General features: G+C 43.4%; 1 protein-coding gene across 1 annotated transcript in view; it reads left to right on the forward strand.

Annotated features, from left to right (window-relative positions):
* The window catches only part of BRWD3 (bromodomain and WD repeat domain containing 3), a 70874-nt gene extending 54698 nt beyond the window's left edge, over positions 1-16176 (forward strand). Inside the window, exons 30-40 of the mRNA XM_084814039.1 lie at positions 43-198; positions 1383-1503; positions 2109-2234; positions 3284-3365; positions 6381-6437; positions 8092-8232; positions 9184-9336; positions 11514-11683; positions 12228-12325; positions 13629-13787; positions 14723-16176. Of these exons, the coding sequence (XP_084670165.1) occupies positions 43-198; positions 1383-1503; positions 2109-2234; positions 3284-3365; positions 6381-6437; positions 8092-8232; positions 9184-9336; positions 11514-11683; positions 12228-12325; positions 13629-13787; positions 14723-15489 (2030 nt within the window). The 3' untranslated portion in view covers positions 15490-16176. The remainder of the gene's footprint in view (positions 1-42; positions 199-1382; positions 1504-2108; positions 2235-3283; positions 3366-6380; positions 6438-8091; positions 8233-9183; positions 9337-11513; positions 11684-12227; positions 12326-13628; positions 13788-14722) is intronic.
* Positions 16177-21878: the final 5702 nt, after the last annotated feature.

Genomic DNA, 21878 nt, shown 5'->3' on the forward strand with positions numbered 1-21878 from the left:
GATGTCTCTAACTGGACGTCCCGCCATCCTCATTTTCCGCAGCTGCTTATCCAGAAGAAGTTGGGGCTGGAGTTCCTGTGACAACAGAGGAGCTGGCGTCTCTTCTATACAAGCCACAGGAAGGCGAATGGGGGTCCCATTCCCGAGACGAAGAATGCGTGCGAGTTCTTCGAGGCATCGATCAGCTTCTTTCCCTAGGTATGGCAGGCTCAAAAGGAAATGATGTGGAGACGATGCTAGGCTGATCAGCATCCTGCCTAATGTCAGACCCAGAGACACAAATGGAAGCAGTCTGGGCTTACAACAGATACTGTGTGCTTGCTTGTTTTGAAAGTGGGATCTTACTGCCTTTGTAATCAATGTGCCTGACAGATATCTGATAATGAGGCCAGGATTTGCACAAATAAAGTGAAATCCAGAAGCAATGTGCGTAAAGATGTTTTTGATATTGGATGCCTTATCAGAAATTCACATTGGTATGGCTGCCTCGTAAGTGCAGCAACAAATATACTAACAAGATCTGCAGCCAAATGTTGATCTGGTTTATCTAAAAAAAAATATCTCAAATTCACCTCCTCCTCCATGCACACTTTGGTATCATTGCTTCTTTGTCTCCCAAGGCTTCCTTTAGGGAACTACATATGGGCTTTCATATTATTAAGGCTCTGTTTGAGGCTTGTCTTTTTCATATTCTCATCAGCCTTCAATTACTGCCTCTTTCTCTTATCTCTTGCCTCTATCCTCTTCCAACCTTTCCTGAGGTCTCTGCTTTTCATTCCACTGCCATCCAGCCTTTAGCTGATCTGCCTCCCTCTTCCCACTCACTCCCTCAGTCATTCCCAGTCCAACATGAATGCCCCTGGTTTTCCTTATGCCCTCCCCACATCCAGGCATGAACAGTTCTTCCTGTCTATAGATCATTCCTATCAGGCATCTATTACAGCTGGGCCCTTGTCCACATTCTGCCCTGGGCCCTTGTCCACATTCTGTTGCTGTCAGTTTCTCCGAGTAGTTGATAGTTTGTGAACATTGCATGATTGATACCACAGCAGTTCAGGTGATGGCACGACTAGGGCAATAACATTATCAGGTAATATCCTGTGTGTCATGTTTGCTTTGAGATAAGGTTTTTTGAAATTTTATATATAATATGCCTACCATTTTAATTGAAAGCTTCTGAGCTTCGCCATTTCACTTCTGTCATAGCTTATGGAATTTTGGGTGTAATCCTATGCAAGTTTTGACAGAAAAAAGTCCCACAACTCCTAGCATGCCTCAGCCAGCCATGCTAGCTGGGGAATGCTAGGAGCTGTAGGACTTTTTTCTGTCTAAACATGCATAGGATTGCGCCTTTAATCACTTTTTGTTGTCTTCTGTTTTAGATATTTCCAACCCCTTTGCTGTTCCAGTGGACCTTAGTGCCTATCCTCTGTATTGCACTGTTGTTGCTTATCCAACTGACCTCACCACAATAAGGAGAAGACTTGAAAACAGATTTTACAGGTCAGATTGGTGGTTTCTGTCCATCACACATTGTTAAATATCTCTGCCTTTTAAAAATGGTTGCTAAGCTAAATCTCCTGTAGCATCAGTGAGAATTTGTCCAGTTCCACTTAACTACAGAATCCTGTCACATAAGGCTAACTTACATTCAGTGTCTAAAAATCTTCCCTGTTAGTTATAGCTCCAAAATAGGCCAAAAAATTTGGTCTTTGACCTGTTCCCCAGTGACTTGTGATTCTGTTTCCTGGCTCTTAAACGAGAGCTTATGTTTGCCCTGCTTCTTGTATTCTGCTCAGATTCGTATCCCAGAGGGTTGCAGTTCAGAGGTTCAGTAGTCCCATGTTGTGGGTTATCAACACGTCACCATTTATAGCAGTGACGTGGTGAACAATTGCTCTTCTAATTGCCTTGGAGTGACTCGGCAGTTGCTAACAAGTGTGAGAGTGTCTTTTTTTCCAGTTCTGATTTCACTGATGTTTCTTCTCAACTTAAAAAAGTCAGTATCATATTCGCTGCTTATGAAAAGCCCATGTTTTTGTTATACTCATTCTGTAACTGAAAATAATTTTAACACGTATTCCTGAATGTATTACGTTCCCTTTCAGGAGAATATCGGCACTAATGTGGGAGGTCCGATACATTGAACATAACGCGAGGACTTTCAATGAGCCCGATAGTCCTATAGTCAAAGCAGCCAAGATTGTAACAGATGTCTTACTGCACTACATCGGGTGAGTTGTCCGTTTCCTTGCAATCTGACAGTTGAGAAATAGCTTTTCTAAAACCTGCCTGACCAGTAAAGCCTTCCCTGGACTGTTGCAGTGACATCACTTGTGTGCATGTTTTGTTCACCTGCTGTGTAATGGGGTTGGCACCGGAAGAATTGGCGAGGAGTCAGATGTGAACTGACGTATGTCCTGTATGCTGTTTGAATGCATAGAGACACATTTGGTCTAACGAGCAGCTTTATAGTTAATTGGGAAGGCCTCTCACACAGGTCGGTAATTTACAGCTTCTCCTTGAAGCTGTTTTGGCCAGCTGGATGATCTCATCCTGGGAGAGAGATCAGTTTCACTTTCCATGGGAAGGAAAGCTCTCCCCCTCCCCTCCTGAATGTGTGCGCGCCAGCCCGTCAGATCCTGAACTAGGGAGAGACACTTATAAAATCCAGACAGCTGGCTTTGCTCTTTGGTCTCACTCCATGGGAGAAAACTTGCAGAAACAGCCTGGAGAACTTTTCTTCTAAGAACGACTTTTTGTCTGTTGTGGGGACCCAGATGGACACTCAGCTGTGACAGCTTCATTGGCTGATAAGAGGTGTGAGCTTTCTCTGCTTATTTTTTTTCTTTCTGCATCCATTTTCTATCAATAAATTGTCATCCTTTGGTGCCAGTGGCTTTGTTTCATCTTGGTTAATCCAAAAGAACCTATTTTGATTGGGACCTGACAGAATCAGGACCTCAGATCAATACATGCTGTTATGCTGCCAAGTAATTTCTTCTCCCATCATCATTTCTTGTCCTGTGGGAGAACAGATCTCGAGGCACATCCACATGACTGAGCTGTACTTCCCACATGACCCAACCATCTCATATGGCCTGTTAATCAATTGCTATTGTATGTGGTAAAGTATCTGGCATGGAAATGTACCCATGGCACACCAATAACACAGGAATCATCCCTTTATTTGTAAGACCTCTGGGCAAGGATGCTGCTGCTTTCGCAGTCTCTGTGGCATTTAACTCTCTGGCCCTAATCTAGATACCTTGGTACCCTTTAGGGATCAGAGTTGTACAGATATTCTGGAGATCTATAACAAAGTGAAAGCAGAAGACTTGAGCAGCACAGATGAAGAGGAGGAGGTAAGAGGGAAAAGGTCTTGAAAAAGGAAGACTCACTGGAAATGAATTACGGTGAACAACCAGAAGGCTGCACAGGATTTGAAGGATAGCATGCCTTTGAATTTCTGGGTTTTGTTTAAGGAATTTTTGGAAGTTATGATGACTAGTTACTTGCATTTTCAAAAGTTGTGACTCTCAAGAAGCCAAAGAGAGCTTCAGCTATTGGGTGGTATAGAAATGAAATAAATAAAGTCCTAGAACTGCCTTATATTTTCCATTGCACAATATGCACGTGCGCACTATGGAATACATGTTCTTATCTGTTCTCAGTTCATTTCTCCTTCTTGCCTTAGTCCCGCATCTAAGCGGAGTCTTCCAAAAGGCACCACAAATGGGGAAATCATGGGTTAGGCCTTCCTTATAAGCTGTGCTGGAAAAGCCAGATTCTGTGTGTTGTTCAACTTTGCGCTCAAAGTCAGTCATGTAATATCTCCTTTAGAGAGCATGAGATGAGCTCCCCACCTCAGGCTCCTTTTGACTTCTATTTCTTTTATACAGAGCCCTGTAATATACAAACCTGTTCACAAAGTGCAAGCTAAAATTCTCAGGAAGCCAAATTTATGCTGGATTCCCAAACTCTTGAGCACTGAGTATGGGGGACTGAAATACACTCAGTCTTGCTATCAAGAGTTTAAAAGTCCTTTCCCTGTTGCCTTAGGGCTCTGCATTAAATAGGGATGGATGGACCCATCTCCTTCCAGGGCAGGGGGAGCTCAATGAGTTCCCTCCCACAGCTCACACGGACTTGCTCGGCGAGCTGCCCTGCACACCCCGCCCACTGAGCTGCCCCTACTCTCCACGCCAAGGACTCTAGCAGTCAAGCCCTTATGCTTTATGTGCACAAGGACTCGACTACCAAGTCCTTGGCGTGGCCAGTTCACAGAGCTCTCGCCCTGGCCTCCTCGGGAGGAGGCCATGTGAGAGCGCTGGGGTGCCCTTGAGGCCCTTCCTCCCCACACCGGCTATCAAGAACTACCTTAACAGCCAGCGCAGGGAGGACGGGTCCTGGAGCAGCCAGCCCCCAGTGCTCTCGCCCTGGTGCCATGGCGCTCTGAGCTCTGGGATGTTTGGCAGCTGGGTCCATCAGCGCCCCAGGGCTTGGCAAGCAGGGTCTGGGAAGCCAGACCTGGGGGAGCCCACCACCTTTTCATATTGCCATGCCATCCCTAGCATTAAGACATGCTGCTCAGTGTGTGACCCATCAAGTCAAACACAGCCCAGCAGCTGTTTATGACTTTTTATTCCACCCTTCCTCCTTCTTACGTACCAGCTTCTCTTCTCTCCGCACCCCCTGCCCGTGCGCCCAGTTTTACCCTCACAATAACTCTATGGGGTGAGGTTAGGCTGGGAGAGAAAGAAATGGGCCCAAGGTTACCCAGCAAGCTTCATGGCTGAGTAGGAATTTGGACCCAGGTCTCCACAGTCCAAGTCTGATAGTCTAGCTGCTGCCATGCTGAGTGATTGGAAGCTGCCTTATGCTGCATCAGATCTTTGGTCTACCTAGCTCAGTATTGTCTATGCCAGCCTTCCCCAACCTGGTGCCCTTCAGGTGTGTTGGACTACAACTCCATCATCCTCATTGTACACTTGTTGCTGTGGAATGTGGGTGGGAGGGTACTGTTGCACTCATGTCCTGCTTATGGGTTTCCCATGGGCTGCTGGTTGGCCACTGTGTGAAGAGAATAGTGGACTAGATGGACTCTTGGCCTGATCCAGCATGGCTCTTCTTATGTTCTTATGCCATGCTGGGTAGGAGTTGTAGTCTAACACATGTTGTGGAAAACTGATCTACATCCTGACTGACAGTGGCTCTCCAGGGTTTCAGACAGGGCTCTCTCCCAGTCTCTCTGGAGATGTCAAAGATTAAACCTGAGACCTTTTGCATTCAAATCATATGCTCTACCACTCAGCTACGCCCCTTCCCTTGAAACGACTGCCTCTCCATATTATATTGTAACCTTCCCGGTGTAACTTCCTTGCTGTGGCAGATTATTTTCCTTTCTCCTCTTTAGTATTGCAAGTAAAAAAACACACACCACACAGCTGATTTATTGTAAGCCCCTGATGGGCCAGTATTCATAGTTGGTGAGCTGTGTTTACTTGGTGTCTCATAAGTCAGGCTACAGTTCTTGATCAAGGTGACATCAAGTTATTGCACAACCTTGAAGAAAAGAGTTAATTTAGCATGCTACATGCGGGTCTTCCTGCAGAGCCTGTCAGCAGGCAAAGTAGCAACATCAAGTTGGCATTAAAAAGAGCACACACAAGTAGTTGGATTATTAAAACATTTGCCACACTTACTTTGAAGTGAAAAACGTAATGCTGGATCTCTTCAAAGATTAGAGAGAGGATTTTTTTTCCCAGGCAAATTTGGTCAGTTCCAAAAGGGCTGAGACCTTCTTCCCAGGGCCAGCATCAAAGGTTGGCATGGTTGGGCACTTGCTGAGGGCCCACACCCCAGCAGGGGCCCACCTATAAGAGCCTCCTACACTTGCTCCTCCTCCTCACTATTGCATCCTTCTTGTTTACCTGCCTCTCACTCTAGCCCAGACCACAGTTGTGGTGAGAAGAAGGAGCAGTAGATACCACTGCCTACTTGCTCTCTGCCTGTCAAGCAAGTAAGTGGTAGCGGTGATGGGAAAGAGGATGAGGAGCAAGGGCAGCTGGCAACAATGGCGGTGAGCAGGTAGACTCACTGAGAGAGGAGGCCCACTGGGAGTGTCTTGCCCAAAGGCCCCAAAACCTGGAGCCAGCACTGCTTCTTCCCAAGCCTTTTGAGAGGCCAAAAAGTATATACAGAGTTAAAAAAAAATACTGTGGTCAATTTTAGTGATTTCACTAAGTTATTAGAGCTCACCAGATTCTATAATTGAAGGCAACTGTTTCTTGCAATCTATAATGTGTGGGGTTTTGTGAACAGCCTTCAGTATTAGTATTAGCTCTTCTTTTGCATGTAGTAATTACACTTTCCTTCAGGTGGCAGAAACATGTGCAGATTCAGATGGTCCAGGAACCTCATCTGGGAAAAGAACTGTGAGTGTTGCTTAGTTACTATTCAGGGCCAGTTTTTGGATAAGAATCAACAAATCAGGTTTAATTGCATGACCTTGATTCTGAAAACCCATTCATGTTTATGTGGCTATTGATTGCTTTTTGTGTGTAATAATTATGGATGACCTTGAAATCATAAGTCACATAAAGTGGAACATAGAATAAAAATAAAATCTGATGGCAGAATGAATCACCAATGCGTTCCCTTTCCCCAACCACTCTAGGGCCACCCGCATGCCTGATGGGAACAGAACCATCAGTGATGATAGAGCATCATGTAGAGCATCATGCACAACTGCCATAGAACACTACCCCATGCTGAGCAGGGCACAACTATGGAGGCTGAATGTGAGGATTTTTTTGTCTCCTTTCTAGTCTTGGAGCAGCTTGCTCTTAAGATGGAAGGGGGAGAGAGCGCGAGGCAAATGTGTGGCTTTTACATCACTGCCCACTCTTTAAAACATAATAGTTTTATGCACTTAGGAGTAATTCTCCACACCTATTGCATCCAGGGCTCTAGCCGCTTGGTGGGCTTTCCTTCTTCCACTAGGAAGCAGATTCTTTGGAGAAGAAAGACTTGGCCAGAGACTGGACTAGGAAGCGTCTGTCACTTCTTCTCTAGAGAAAATCTTCTCCCTGCCCTCATCACTGAATCATCAGAAGTTTGGGGTCTAGTTGCTGGCTGGTTGCTTCCTTGTTTATAAGCCAGGCTGAAAAAGAAGATCCTGTGTAGCCTAGGGGCCGGTGGTTATAAGGCTAAGGAGGAGAACTGTGTGTGCAGTTGTTATAGGGCTGCTTGTTTAACACAAGATAACTTTCATTAGAGCATGTTGGTACAAAACTAATGAGCGGACGCAGATTTGGAGAGGAATAAACCAGGTTTTGACCTTTAAAGCCCTATACAGTCTACATCCCAAGTATATGAGCCTTCTCTCATATGAACCTCCAGGGCCTTGAGGCAGCGTTCCCCCATCCTGGCACCCTCCAGATATGTTGGACCGCAGCTCTTACAGTTCCCAGCCAGCATGGCCATTGGCCATGCTTGGCTAGGAATTATGGAAGATGCAGTCCAAAACATCTGGAGGGCTCCAGTTTGGGAAAGCCTGCCTTAAGGTCTACCAGTAAGGCCCTGTAGTGAGGTAGGGTTCTCATTGACTAGGTGCAGGGCCTTTTCTGTGGTAGCTCCAGAGTTCTGGAATGCTCTCTCCTGGGAAGTCTGTGTTCTTCCCTGTTTTTCTTGCATAGTCAGATAAAACCATGTTTTATGTTTGGGAATCAGTAGAGATTATTACTGTTCTTATGTAGCTTAAACATTTTGTGTTTATTCATCTAGATGTGTTTTATTTTGCATGGTTCACTTTTATTTGTATTTTTAAAATATTATATGCAGTAATGCGAACAGGATGGCGTATAAATATTGCAAAAAAATAAATTAGCCGGGAGAACAGAACTGGTGCTGCATTTATTTAATAACTCCTTTAAAACCATGGCTATTTTAGCAGTTTATATACTTCTCTTTGACTGTATCACTTGACCTTAGTGTGATCTGATGCTCCCGATCAAATGGTGCCTAAATTAAATGAGATGGAAGAAGAAATTTTTAAAAAAGATTGAGCTTGTATGTTGCTCCCTTTAGGTAAAGCGGCAGATAAAAAGGCAGCCCTCGAAACCACGTGCTGATGCCTGGAATGAACAGTGCAAGCAGCTACTAAGCCTGATTTATGAACGTGAAGACTCAGAGCCATTCCGACAACCTGTTGATCTCTTTTCTTACCCTGTAAGTTTTATCATGCTTTAGTTCAGGAAAGGAGAGCAAAGAAACTTTGTCCCCATTGTTCGCCATGCTCAGCACCACAGCCTTGTTAGCATCTGATGTTTTGCTAAGCATTGCCTACTTAGATCCAACCCTATCTTTGCCACTTCAAGAGGTGACCTTAAAAAATTAAATGAAAATTAAATATGACATTCTTGCTATCTGAATCCTGCATTTATTGCTGGATGCCGTGTTTGTACAGTACAGTTGTGGAAAACAAATTGCCTTGCCCATACTCTCTGTCTGCTAATCTTGCTGTTTCAGCGCTAACAGAGCTTTTAGAATCTGGTAAACTATATCAGCTTCTGTAAAATCCTGAAAGTATGAGGGCTGTTCCACATGGTCAAAAAAAGGGGGAAATGTTTTCCTCCACACAAGCTCAACCTAGTTTGTATAGCATAGAGGAAGCATAGTGATGTCACTAGGAGTAAACACATTCACTCTGTGGTGATTTTGAGTCCCATAGCCTGGGACAAAAAATATCCCCAAGCCCAGTGTTTGAGGTGCTTTTTTTGTCCCAGCTAATGTTGTGATAAAAAAAAAAAAAATCCTACCAAAAATTGATCCAGGGAAGCAGATTTAAGTGCCCATATGGAGTCTTCTCTTTGAAAACCAAGAAGTTCCTGGGACAAAAAAAAGTCCCAAGAACCCTATTGATTTTTGTCATTGGGATGCTTCTTTGATCTAAGCCAATGGGAAGTATTGGAGTAAAAATGTTCCATGAGATTTTTCAAACAAAATCTGATTTAAGCAGACTTAAGTGCCCTTCTTCTGACACGCTGAATTGTAGCTGGATATTTTACTACCCTGAGATACATTAGAATTTGGCTTGGGATAGTAAAATGTCCCAGAAGTAATTCGTGTAAGTTTTCTAGTGTTGGTTCATGATTAACATGCATGAAATGTTGCTCCTAGGATTATCGAGATATTGTAGACACTCCAATGGACTTCAGTACTGTGAAAGAAACTTTGGAAGCGGGTAATTACACAAACCCCCTCGAATTCTACAAAGATGTTCGCTTGATATTCTGCAACTCTAAAGCGTATACTCCTAATAAGAAATCAAGGGTAAGATGCAAAAGCCTGGTGGGTGGCTATGTCTGCAAGCTTCCAATCTGAAATGTGCAATTAAGGCATGAAAGAAATTTGAATAGGAGTATTAGGGTGCAATCCTGTGCATGTTTAGACAGAAAAAGTCCTACACCTCCCAGCATTCCCCAGCTGGCTGGGGAATGCTGGGAGGTGTAGGACTTTTTCTGTCTAAACATGCACAGGATTGCACCCTAATAGTGTTGTGGTCTTAAATTCACACACTAACTAAAGACATTGCCCTGATCCATATCCATCCATACATAAGAATATAAGAAAAACCTTGCAGGATGGACCAAGGGTCCATCCAGTCCAGCATTCTGTTCACACAGTGGCCAACCAGCTGCCCACGGGAAACCCACAAGCAAGACACAGGTACAATAGCTCCCTCCCAGTTGTGTTCCTCAGCAACTGATATACAGAGGCATACTGCCTCTGATACTAGATGTAGCATATCACCATCGTGGCTGTTTGTAGCTACAGTATGTACGTGTGCACATCTCCTGGGTTGTGGGCAGTCCTGCTCACTTCACTGTTCAGGAGAACTCCATGTGTCCTAACAGATATAGGGATGGAATTGTTCTCCCCCAGCCCCTTAGTGGGCAATGAGAGGCTGTGTGCCCTCAGCACAATAGCGTCTCCTTTTTGGAAAGCTAATGAAATCAGGATTTTACTTTCTGTTCTTTGATTTTGACTTCATAGTTTCCTGGTAAAGACTGAGGTGGGAGGAACAAATTCCTCATTCAAAATTCAAGATGAGTCCTGCACCCGGCTATGAAGTTGCAGGAGGATAATAATGTTTTTTTAAAAAATAATAGCACTGTGACTGATTCAGCAATTCCTGCTGCAAAGTGTGGAGCGTATCTCCTTCTCTAATTTAAGAGAGGGACTGTAGCTCAGTGGAAGAGCATATGATTTACATGCAGAAGGTCCCGGGTTCAACCCCTGGCTGCTCTCAGTCAGAGTGCACAAAGCTGAACTGGACTAGTTGGACAAATAGGCTGACCTGGTATAAGGAAGCTTCTTATGTCTTCCTTCTATGTTGTATGCTTTCTTGTAATTTCAGTAGCAGCAATAATCCTCAAATGGCACTTTAGTAGGCGCGAAGATGATGTGGGTAACTCATTGGAAGAACACATGCCTTATGTACAGAAGATTCCAGTTTCAACCCCCAACATCTCCAGTTAAACTTAAGGATCTTGGGTAGCAGGACTGCAGATGACCCCTCTCTGCCTAGATGATAGAATCATAGAATAGTAGGGTTGGAAGGGGCCTATAAGACCATCAAAACATCTAGCAGGCACCAGGTGTAGGCAAGCTGGTGCCCTCTAGATGTTTTGAACTAACTCCCATAATCCTTTGCCATTGGCCATGCTGGCTGGGGCTGATGGGGAGTTGTAGTCTAAAACATCTGGAGGGCACCAGGCTGCTTACCTCTGGCCTAGACACTGGAGGGAGTAAACGGCCAGTCAGATGGACTGATAGCCTCACCTGGTAGAAGGCAGCTACCCGGTAGAAGGCAGGATACAGGGTCCTGCCCATGAGATATTTTAAATTTAAACATTCCTTTATAATTACATTTTAGTAAAATGTGAAAGAATACGTATGTGTCTTTACGTCTTTTGTATAATGTAAATCATTACAATGTTCTGTCATATTAACTTGAATATGTGTAAATTGTACCAAATAGTTGAGAGCAGGGACTGGCTGGGAAAGCACCAAGGCCATTGGTACCTTTCAGTTTTGCTGCTACATGACCTACCTCTAAACATCCCCCTTTCTTCATCTTGTGCTGAACCTTGAGAGATGGCTGTTCCTCCCCAGGATCCCTCACTCTTCATTAAACTCACAGAATTTTGTTAAGCAGATTACTACAATGTTGGATTGACCTATGCATTTTTGGTGTCCACATTTTTATCCTTCCCTTCCTCCAGGGCAATCAGAACCTGTATGTATGTGGAGTCCCTTGCTTTTATCCTTACAGCAGCCCTGTGAGATAGCTCTGGCTGAGAGCTAGTGACTGGACCAAGGTCACCCAGCAAGCTTTGTGGTTGAGCAGGGATTTGAATGCGGGTTTCACCAGTCTTAAGTCCAGCGTTATGGCCACTGTACCACGCTGACTCTCAGATGTGATCCTTTGTTTCTCCCCACCCCAGATCTACAGCATGACACTCCGATTATCTGCCTTATTTGAAAACCATATTAAAACCATCATTTCCGAGTACAAGTCGGCAGTGCAATCTCAGAAGAGGCAAAGACCACGGCTACGGTACCAAAAACGACTTCGGAGCAGCAGCAGTTCTTCCTCTAGCAGCAGGGCACCCAGGTAACATCAGCGGTACTTGCTACCCATGTAATCCCAAGTTCGTGATACCTTTGTTTATATTGCTGCCACCCACCTCACCAAACAGCCTTTGAAGTGCTTTACATACTACAATAAAATAAGTGAAAACAGGTTTTCAGAGGGAAAGGGGAAAATGTATTGTACTTGCTGCACTGCAGTATGTAAAGCATGTTCAGCTGCAACGAAAGACACAACTGAGCATCGTCTACAACTGAAGTGGGCAGCTTGTGGCCCTCCAAATGTTTTGGCCTACGATTCCCATCAGGCCTAGCCAGCACAGCCAATGGTGAGGGATGATGGGAGTTGTAGGCCAAAACATCTGGAGGGCCAAAGTTGCACTCTCCTGGTGTACAATATCTGTCACTTCAGACTTCACAAAAGTGAGGGAAGGAAAAGTAACAATCATAGCAGCCCTTAACACATGCGAGTGAGTTTTGGGGGCGCTTCAGAATACAGTTCCTTGGAGTAAGCTGGTTTAATATGGGAACTGAAATTCCTTGTTAAGAAAGTGTTCTTTTTTCCTTAGCCCAAAAGGGAAACAAAAACAACTGAAGATGCAGCCTAAAACAAACCCGAATACCTCACTGCCTTTAACTAGGACTAATTCTTCAGTTTCATCTCATGGTAAGTGGAATTGGTTTTATATGGCAACACCATAGGCTTTCATTCAAGCAACCTAGATTCAGTAGATGCTACCATGTTTTCAAGGCTGGCATTATACGTGCCTGAGAAGCAGTGACCTTTCATAAGAACATGAGAAGAGCCCTGCTGGATCAGACCAAGGGTCCATCTAGCCCAGCATTCTGTTCACACAGTGGCCAACCAGCTGTCAACGGGGAACCCACAAGTGGGACATGAGTGCAACACCTGCCCATGTTCCCCAGCAACTGGTGTACATTGGCATACTGTCCCTGATGCTGGAGGTAACATATAGCCATCAGGACTAGTAGCCATTGATAGCCTGCTCCTCCAGGAATTTGTCTAACCCCCTTTTAAAGCCATCCAAATTGGTGGCCATCACCACATCTTGTGGTAGTGAATCCCATAGTTTAACTATGCACTTTCATCCCCTTCCCACCAGAAACTGTGTAGGTGTTTACCCACAGGGGCCGCTACTGAGCCCATACCAGTTCAGCTCCAGAAGCCTGAGCAGCCAGAAGGGATGCCCCATCTCATTCTAATACTGGTATTGGCCTAGATTTTATTTATGTATTTATTTATTTCATTTCTATACTCCCTAATAGGCAAAGCTCTCTGGGTAGTTCACAAAAATTAGATCTAAACGACCCTAAGGAAAGAGTTCTACCCTTTCCTATACATTTAATAGAAGTGTGGTCCCCCATTCCCAACCTTATACCTTACCTTGTGCCACAGAGAGCCAGCTCTGTTCCCCAATCCAACAACCTCAGGCTTGTTCAGGAGATTTCCACATACCCCACCCAAACCAAAGATGAGTAGATAAAAACCCCATAACAACCCACAGTGTCTTTTGCTGCCATCCATCTTTGCTGCTTTATTTCATTTGTATGTGCTCCCTGCCCCGCAAAATTTGGGTATTGAATGTTTATGTATCTTTACATGTGCTGTTCTAAGCAAGTGAAGAGATGGTCAACGCATTAGTGGAACATCTCCCAAATCAACAGTCAGCTCCCATACAGACCGTGAGAGCTAAAGACTTGGTCTTTTTAGGAATTAAAACTAAGTTGATTTTTTGTGGCTTCAGATTCTTTGCAGGATACTAGATCTTGCATTGATTTACAATCCAAGGGAGTTTCCTAGAGACATGTTAACATCAAGGATTTGAGGCTTGCTTGCTCACATTCTACTAAACCGAACTAAAAGTGAACTTGCACTTTCAAATCCATTTATTACCATTTTGCCCAAACGGTGTCATTTTGCTTCCATTACCAAGCCATCCTATTTCAAGTTTCAGATACTACTGAGGAACTGCCCGGCTCTGCTGCTGCTGGAGATATGGAAAGTCATCCGTCCTCATCTGGCTCAAACATCCTGAATCGTAGCGGAAATGATGTTGAACCAGGGAAAAATAGGCTGGTCAGAAATAAATCGACACCAGTTAAACAAGGTGGGAAACGGCAGAAATCAAGACTCTTTATTTTCCTCTTTTGTTGTGTGATTTGGATTCCATTGGTTACTGATGCTGTCCTGTCTTGATGTTTTGCGAAGCAAGCATACTTAGAGTGAGGAATGGTCCTAATCCTGTTGGCTTGCTTCTTTTTATATCCTCCTGTCTTGTCTCTCACTTCTGTAGCCGCAGGGCAACCAACAATAATGGCAGAGTTCTCTCTGAGAGGGAGCAAGGATGGGCCCCTCACAGCAGCTCTTGGAAAGGCTATGCATGCACACACATTGTACTAGGCCAGCTCCAAGAATGTGTAAGCCTGAGAACAGATTATACTACTTTTAACATATGTGTTTATGGTGATCTGTACTAGCTGTGCCACTTTGCATTGCTACAAAACCTAACATTCTCCCAGGTTGCAGAGATGCCACTGTGCTGACTTTGACAAGCTGATTGGCTACTGTACATGTTTAGGGTAACATCACGTATCAGATTGTAGGCTGTGCTTGGTGGCAGGATGAAAGCCCGAGGGTGGGGGTGGGGTGCAAGTCCAGGCAGAATTGAGAGCTTTCAAGTCAACACTGAAAGGGTGTGAAGAGGAACCAGGACATTTATTGGGGATCCAGAGCATTTCAGTGCCCTTGTGATCTATTGGGGTTAAATCCCAGCCTTGCAGTTTGGTTCAGAGGCCCAACACCACCTGGTGGGCTTTGCAGATGGTAGATGTTTGCCTTTCGATTCAGCAAAGCACTTAAGTATGTATGCATTTTTTAAAAACCTCTTAATTCTTTCAATTTGACGTTGCTTACATTTGGATAGATGTTACAGTGCATTGCAGAATGTTTGTTTTCTCCCAGAAAGCTGAGGCCTTAGCTCTGTTGTGCCACTGTTGACAAATTTCTGTGTCTATACATGTGTATTTGTTTTAACTTCTGTAGATCAGCCTTCTGATAAGCCCCTGACAAATGGTGATGGGAGAGAGCCCCGGGCAGCAGTCAAGCGAAAGCTGTCGAGTGCATCAGAAGAGGATGAACGCACTGGTGAAGAGAAGAAGAGAGAACAAAAAGAAAAGCCAGGTTTATCTTCCTCGGAAAGTGGGGACTCGCGATCAAGCTCAAGCTCTGAAAGCAGATGCGGCTCTGATTCAGACTCTGAAACGAGCTCTAGGACAGACCAGGACTACATAGATGGAGACCATGATTATAGCAAATCTGTGCAAGTGAAACCGAAAAGAAAAATTCGAAGGAACGTCTCCAACGGGCAGAGAAACTGGCAGGGTAGAGGGACGGGGAGGAGAGGGAGATGGGGCCGGTGGGGTAGGTGGAGCAGAGGGGGGCGAGGCAGTCGAGGAGGAAGAGGCTGTGGTAGAGGAAGAAGAGGCGGCCGGGGAGGCCGAAGAGGCCGAGGGAGAGGAGCGTCTAGAGCTGCCTCCAGAGCCAAGCGCCCACGGATGGCTGACGATGAATTTGAGAATCTTTTTGGTGGACGCTTCAGTGAGAACACATTTGGTGGGCGGTTCAGTAGGCCACCTCGGATTAAAACGAGGAACGAGGGCAGGCGGACTGTTTTATATAATGACGATTCAGACAATGACACTTTTGTGCACACGGAGGATCCCCTGAATCTTGGTACTTCCAGGTCAGGCAGGGTACGGAAAATGACAGAAAAGGCCAGGGTCAGCCATCTCATGGGGTGGAATTATTGACAGATGGGAAACGACAGCACTGAACAATGGAGTGAGGACTTCAAAGGCTTTCTACTGCAGGGATTTTTGCCAGAAAAATCTACTAAGCAAATTGTGGGGGGACTCCGCTCACATTTTTCTGTGGTGCTTTTCCATTTTACCCATATGGTTTTTGCGTGTTTGAAGACTTCTTATTGCCACATGTTCTTGGCCAAAAGAAGCCTTACCCATCTATTCTATTACCTGCTGCAGAAATGCTTCCCCACACTACACCTTGAGTTTGTCACAGGACTGTGGCATTTGAATCATGTTTATGAAGTCTCTCCTTGTTGCTTTTTTTGTGCATTATAGAAACAGCACCTTCTTACAGAGATTTTAGAACATTGTCTGCCATGAATTCCTTACATACCGTAGTAACTTTTGCACAATACACCGATCCTAAAGGCAGCTATAAAATGTTTACAGTTTCTCTATTGTGCACAGGATCTGGATTATTTTAATCTTCCCAGGCCAAACTTTCATGAATTTGTGATGAACTGAAGTGTGTTCATATTTGAGTATCTTGATATGCTTTTCCCATTGCTTTTGAATTCATGCTTTAAGAGGGGGGGGGGGTTGGTGCCTTGTAAATATGTAGCAAACCTTTGACATGAGATGTCTAACACATGTGTTAACATTATTATAACAAGAATACTTGAGAACTATGAATATCTAGACACACAGGTGCCAAAAGCAAAAGTTAACGCGCATCTATTTTATTTCTGCTGCCTTCATATTTTTATTGCATTAATCAAGATTGCCACTAAGATGTTAACATCAGTGTTCAGATGATTGCCTCTTCCCAGACATGTTTTTTTCTAGTAGCTTAGCTACCTCCATACTTGCAAATAATAGAAACTTTATGGAGAGAACTCACTTCGTTTTCTTCAGTAATGGGGCTGCAATAGGTTATGTGGAGCAGAGTCACTCAGTAAGCGACAAAATAACCATTAGTTGGCCTCCAGTCTGACAATCGTACTCTGTATATTTTTCACAGATTTGCTGGTTCAGATAGTCAGTTGAGCTTGCACATACTTAATTAGACCCTTAAAATGTTAACAGAACTTTTTTTTAACACCATTGTACCTTTGCCAACTCATTTATTAGGGACAAGCTCCTGGATCTTTTGTGTATGTACGCATGTTAAGCAGCTGTAATATCAAGCTTCCAGGAAAGAATTCATGCACTCTCATCCAGAGATTGCTAATTGACATGGGAGCTCCAGGACATACACTGAACCCTCTCCTTTCAAGGGCTTCCTTACTCGCTTCAGTGGAGGAACCATTTGGCTCACTCTTATTTCTTTGCCCATGCTGATCAGCCTTTTCCATTGAAGTGAACAGGGAGTCTCACAAAGGTAGGATATCTGCATGTGGGTTTTTAGATGGCAGTGATGGCATATGGTATGATACTAGAAAGATAACTTGCACAGGGCTCTTGTACCAGTGTTTTAACAGAACATCAGTATATATCACAGTATAAGGGAAGTCTAGGGTTGGAGAACTATTCTTTTCCTGTCTCTCAAGGCTTTACCAGCTCATTAATGTTCTGAATTGTGCTTCCCCTGCTCGTCGAGATGAAAGAGAATTGCATTTTCTTATTTTTTTCTAATTCACAATATCAGACACAGCATAGGAGAACTGAGAGAGTGGAGGAAAGAAGAGCAGAAAGCCAAAATAAAAGAATGAGTGAAATTTCATGCAGATCCTCCCCCCCCCCAGTCTTAAGGGCAAAGCTGCCAGGCACACTTAGTCAATGTTGATAAACCTCCACAATAATGACATATTATTGATATGTTACGTGTAACAAAATACATACACATATACACCCACAAGTTGCTTTGGTATGAATATTCCATAATGAGAATGTTAATAAACACATTTAAAGAACAGGGATTTGCCAAAATGTTAAGTATCATTAGGGCAAAAATAAAATAATGACATTAGTGATTGAATGTTGAGAACCTTCAAGCATTCATATACAGCCTATTTTTAGATACAAGTCAGATGGCCCCATTTAGCACACAGTTGCACCGGTTCTGCAATTTGTTCTGCCCATGGAATGCCTGAGGTATGTCTTTCCCTGAAACTGCTCTCTTCTCTTTGATCCTGTGTGCAATGTGGATCTGCTCCTTTATTGAAATTAGTGGGGCAATACTTTAATGCAAGAGCCCCATCTTTCCATTTGAGACCATACAGGGTTCTAGCTCAGGATATGCGAGCAAGGAGGCTTCTAGTTCAGTATAGCACTTCAGATGGACATGCCATGTGTGTATTTCAAAGGGCACCCCTAGTACCAGCCTCCTCTCCCTCCACTAGAACAGCATGGCTATTTTAATTCCAGTACATAATCCCACCAAGTTTACACACATCCTCTATGGGGACAAATAGTGTTATTCCAATGAACTCGTATCCTGGGCCATAGAAGATTTGTACATCTTTTACTCTTGCTGACGCTCCAGGCATTATTGTGTTCAGCACAGGGAATTCTCCCTTGGGGGGAAGAGATGTTCTTTTCCTCCCTAAAATATAGATGTACTTTTTAGCAACTATTAAAATAAGGGTGAAACACCTGCAGTGTTATTTCTTGTTTAGATGTAATTATGTACCATGCAGATGACAGCCAAGAAGAATCATTTTGTTGGGATCCAGGTATTGGACATGAGTTCTATAAACTGGCAAATGGCTAGGCAGCAAGGGTGCCACAAGAACAGGGGCTTTGTCTGTTATAAGGGACCTGAGAGTTTCTTGTGCATGAGAATCCTCCTTAGGTGCATGAGAGAAAGAATGTGACATTCTTGGGTGTGCTTATTCAGATAGCGTTCAGCGAGGATTCCTCCCTCTCCCTGTTAGTTTTGCTTTTTATTGTTGCTGTTCAAGGATACCAAGTGTTCGTGGGTCATCTCCGTATAGAGGTAATGTGGACAATGTCTCCAATGTTAAAATCCGATAGGGCCATGTAGCAATACTGGTCTTGAAGAAACAAAAGGTCTTGAAGAAAACAAATAGGGCCCATTCTCCAGTAGACGGCTTTCGGGACTTTCTCATTTGGCCTTCCAAGACTCTATTTTGTTTCTCCCTGATGTTGTTTTCCTTCCACCCTTTTCTGGTCCCATAGTAGCTGCTAGTGCTCCAGTACCACCTGCCCCATGGATGTTCTGCATGTACGTTTGCTGGGCACTGGTGCACCAATGTGCTAGCAGACTCTGTGTCTGGTGCATACCACAGTGGCAGGGTGGGCTAACCTGCCCGCTGCTTTGGGAGACAGCTCAACAGATCTTTCGATATAAATACTTTGGATTTGAAAAATCCAGACAACGCCACATTAAATCAGCATAACGCAGATCAAAAGATCTTTCTACAATTCCTTTTCAGGATCAAAATAGGGACCGCTGCTTACAGCACCACGTTCTCTTTAACCTAGAACAGAACGTGTCTTTTCTGTTCCAGCATGGCTACTGGGTAAACTGTAGCTTTAGCCTGGTCTACACATACAGCAGCATAAAGTGGTAGAATACTAAGGTGGTGGAGTAGATTATACCGCTTCAAGCTGCAGGTGGAGAAACATGTTCTTGAATGCTGCCCCTTTCAAGTGACAGGATGTCAGGGATAAAGTCTGCTTCATGTTCTGCTGATTTTCTACTTGCAGGTGGTGGTGGTTGTTTTTAACATGGAGCTTTCCAAAATGTGTTTCCCTCATTCCACCATCTCAGGGCTCTACCACTTCATCTGATAATATGTGCAGACCAGTTTCCTGGAGGCACATCCATACATATAGCAAGTTTTCATGGTTATTATTGAATGCTTACAGCAATGATCAAATCTCTGAACCTGGTGAGAATCCCATCCTTAGCCACCTAAGCTTGTGGGATTCTTATGCGAGAATCAGCATCAACTTGCTTGGTCCTATTCATTTCAGTAGGTTTAAGTTCTTAAGATGAATGACATATGTTTGGTCAGTTCTTTAGACTCTTTAATTCTGTCTGCTTTACAGCCATTCAGGGTGCAACCAAAGACATTTCCAGCCTGATAAATGGGGTGTGGGGGAGCTAAGAACAAGATACTATTGTTTGATTACTTCCACCCCACCCATCCAGGCCATGAATGAATATCAAATTTGAGTGTGTTCATTTGTTTTCCTTCCCATTTTAATCCTTGCACAATGTTTCTTCCCTTCTGCTGTGATGTTTGACCCTGAATGCTTAATGCCATACTTCAGCCTGATGTTCATATGGTTTGACATTTGCATGGGTTTCCAGTCCCTATCAGATTTGTTCCATTCCTTGCTGCCTCCCAGCTTTGCTATTTGCCCCCCAAGCCTTGCGTTCCTGCACCGTGGGCTCATGTGTGTCCTAGTCCTACTCCCAATAGTTCTAACTGGCAATAACTTGGTAACTTGATGATGTTGATTTAACCCTTACATTTTGAGAGATTCACAAGGTGCCCCAAACTCCATCTATATACATTGGCCATTCAGTTTCAAAACTTGGCTGCAATGGTTTTTGTTGCAAATGAAGCAATTAGTTTCATTTTATCTGAATTACCCATCATGCCTGGCTGTACTTTACTCAATGTATGGTTTGTTTTCTACCCTCTTGAGACCCTATGTGCAATTTGGTATGTGCATTTTGGAAGCGGTCTTCTAATGGAATAGTAACGTAGCATCTTGAGCAATAACCAGCATGATATATTTGGAAATCTGAAAGACTATTTTCACAGATTTAGGGATTGCCTACCTGCTTTGTGGCAAGAGATAGCTTTGGATTTTTACATGCAAACTTTATATGGTACATGAAACCTTGAGCTGTTGTCAAAAGCAATACTGGATGCTTCATCTGAAATGTGTTTAATGCTTTGCTGAACTTTTGAAGTTAAAAGAGCATCTTAAATGTCTGATCAAATCAACTCAGTTTTAACCAGTTCTCTCTTTCTCAAACATTACCTTCTGCCATCAAGAAACAAAGTGTTTGTAACTTTTTTGCATACTATCATAGGGGCAAGTCATGTCATACGTTTTCTGGTTTCCCTTTGCTGTCTGGCGTTGCTCTTCTTTGCAACCACTGGAGTCAGCATGGAAAATTTAAGAGTGATTGATACTTTCTCCATAGGAACCAAAGGTTCCAGCCTTCAAAGACTTGCCACAAACCATCTGAACTTCTTGTTCAAGCAAACTTGTTCCTTCTCATTGCCCATGTAGTCTCAAACCCTAAAATAGCAACATTTTTACAAGATCAAAGGCTATAGTGTTCTAGCATTTTTGTGGAGGGAACATAATTGCCTACAAAATTCTGTCTCTGTTGTTTGGCAGCCTTAGAAGGTAACAACATTTCTCAACAATAATCCAACTCATGCAAAGATGCTGGCTGTGTGTGTGTGTGTGTGTGTGTGAGAGAGAGAGAGAGAGAGAGAGAGAGAATGGATTCGTAATAAATTGAGGAGGTTAACTTGAATAATTTATCTTTCCCTAGTGCAGCTGATAATGTATCGGGACAAAAAAAGGATGGACTAGATTTAGGCTCAGAGTGTTTCGCCAACCTTATCTTATAGAGAACTGCTTCCATTCGGTGTGTATTGCAATGTTAATGCTTTTTAAAGATATGTGAATTGGTTTTATAATTTATGCTATAAAATGTCATGGGAATTTCATTTTTTGTATGTGTGTGTAAAAGTAGTTTAATGTTTCTAGACTGATGACTCTGTTCAACACCTACAGGAGATAAAATAGAAGTCTCTTGGGAGTTCTCAATATGTTCTTTAAAAGTATGTATTGTAAACGACTGCATTTACAAGAGATCACTTTTCAAATATTACTATATCGGATGTTTACATTTTTAAAAATACGGATTTAAAAATGGTGATATCAATCTGCAATGTTTTTAGCAATTCTATTTTTTGAAAAAGATCACCCAAACACAGAGAACAGTTAAACGTGTACAGCTTAGTATATCAGATGTCAGCCCGCAGGAAATTCATGTGTCATGGATCCCTGAGAAAATGCTACTGGCGCAATGCATGCGGATCCGGTGCTTGCGCGAGTCCCGCTAAAATGAACAGGAAGCACTTGTGAGCTTTGTCTTGGCACACCCTCTTTATTTTAAAGGAGCATGCACAGGAAAGATCCCTGCTGGGTTGTGCTCTGTATTTTCCAGTGGAATTGCTCTCACAGCCTTAACCTATAGTATTATATATGATGGTGCTTATAAATACATGTATATGCATGGATGTGGGTGCGTCATTATCGGACTGAGTGTTTAAGCAAACAAACTGGAAACACTATAATAATCCTGCTGCATACCTGCTATAAGGTTTTTTGTATTTTCCATCCAGATATTTAAACTCAGTAATACAGTAAAAATTGTAGACCTCAATCTT

This window comes from Heloderma suspectum, chromosome 9 (genome assembly GCF_057233095.1).
Source record: "Heloderma suspectum isolate Gila_16-S chromosome 9, 16-S_ref, whole genome shotgun sequence".
Lineage (NCBI taxonomy): Eukaryota > Metazoa > Chordata > Lepidosauria > Squamata > Helodermatidae > Heloderma > Heloderma suspectum.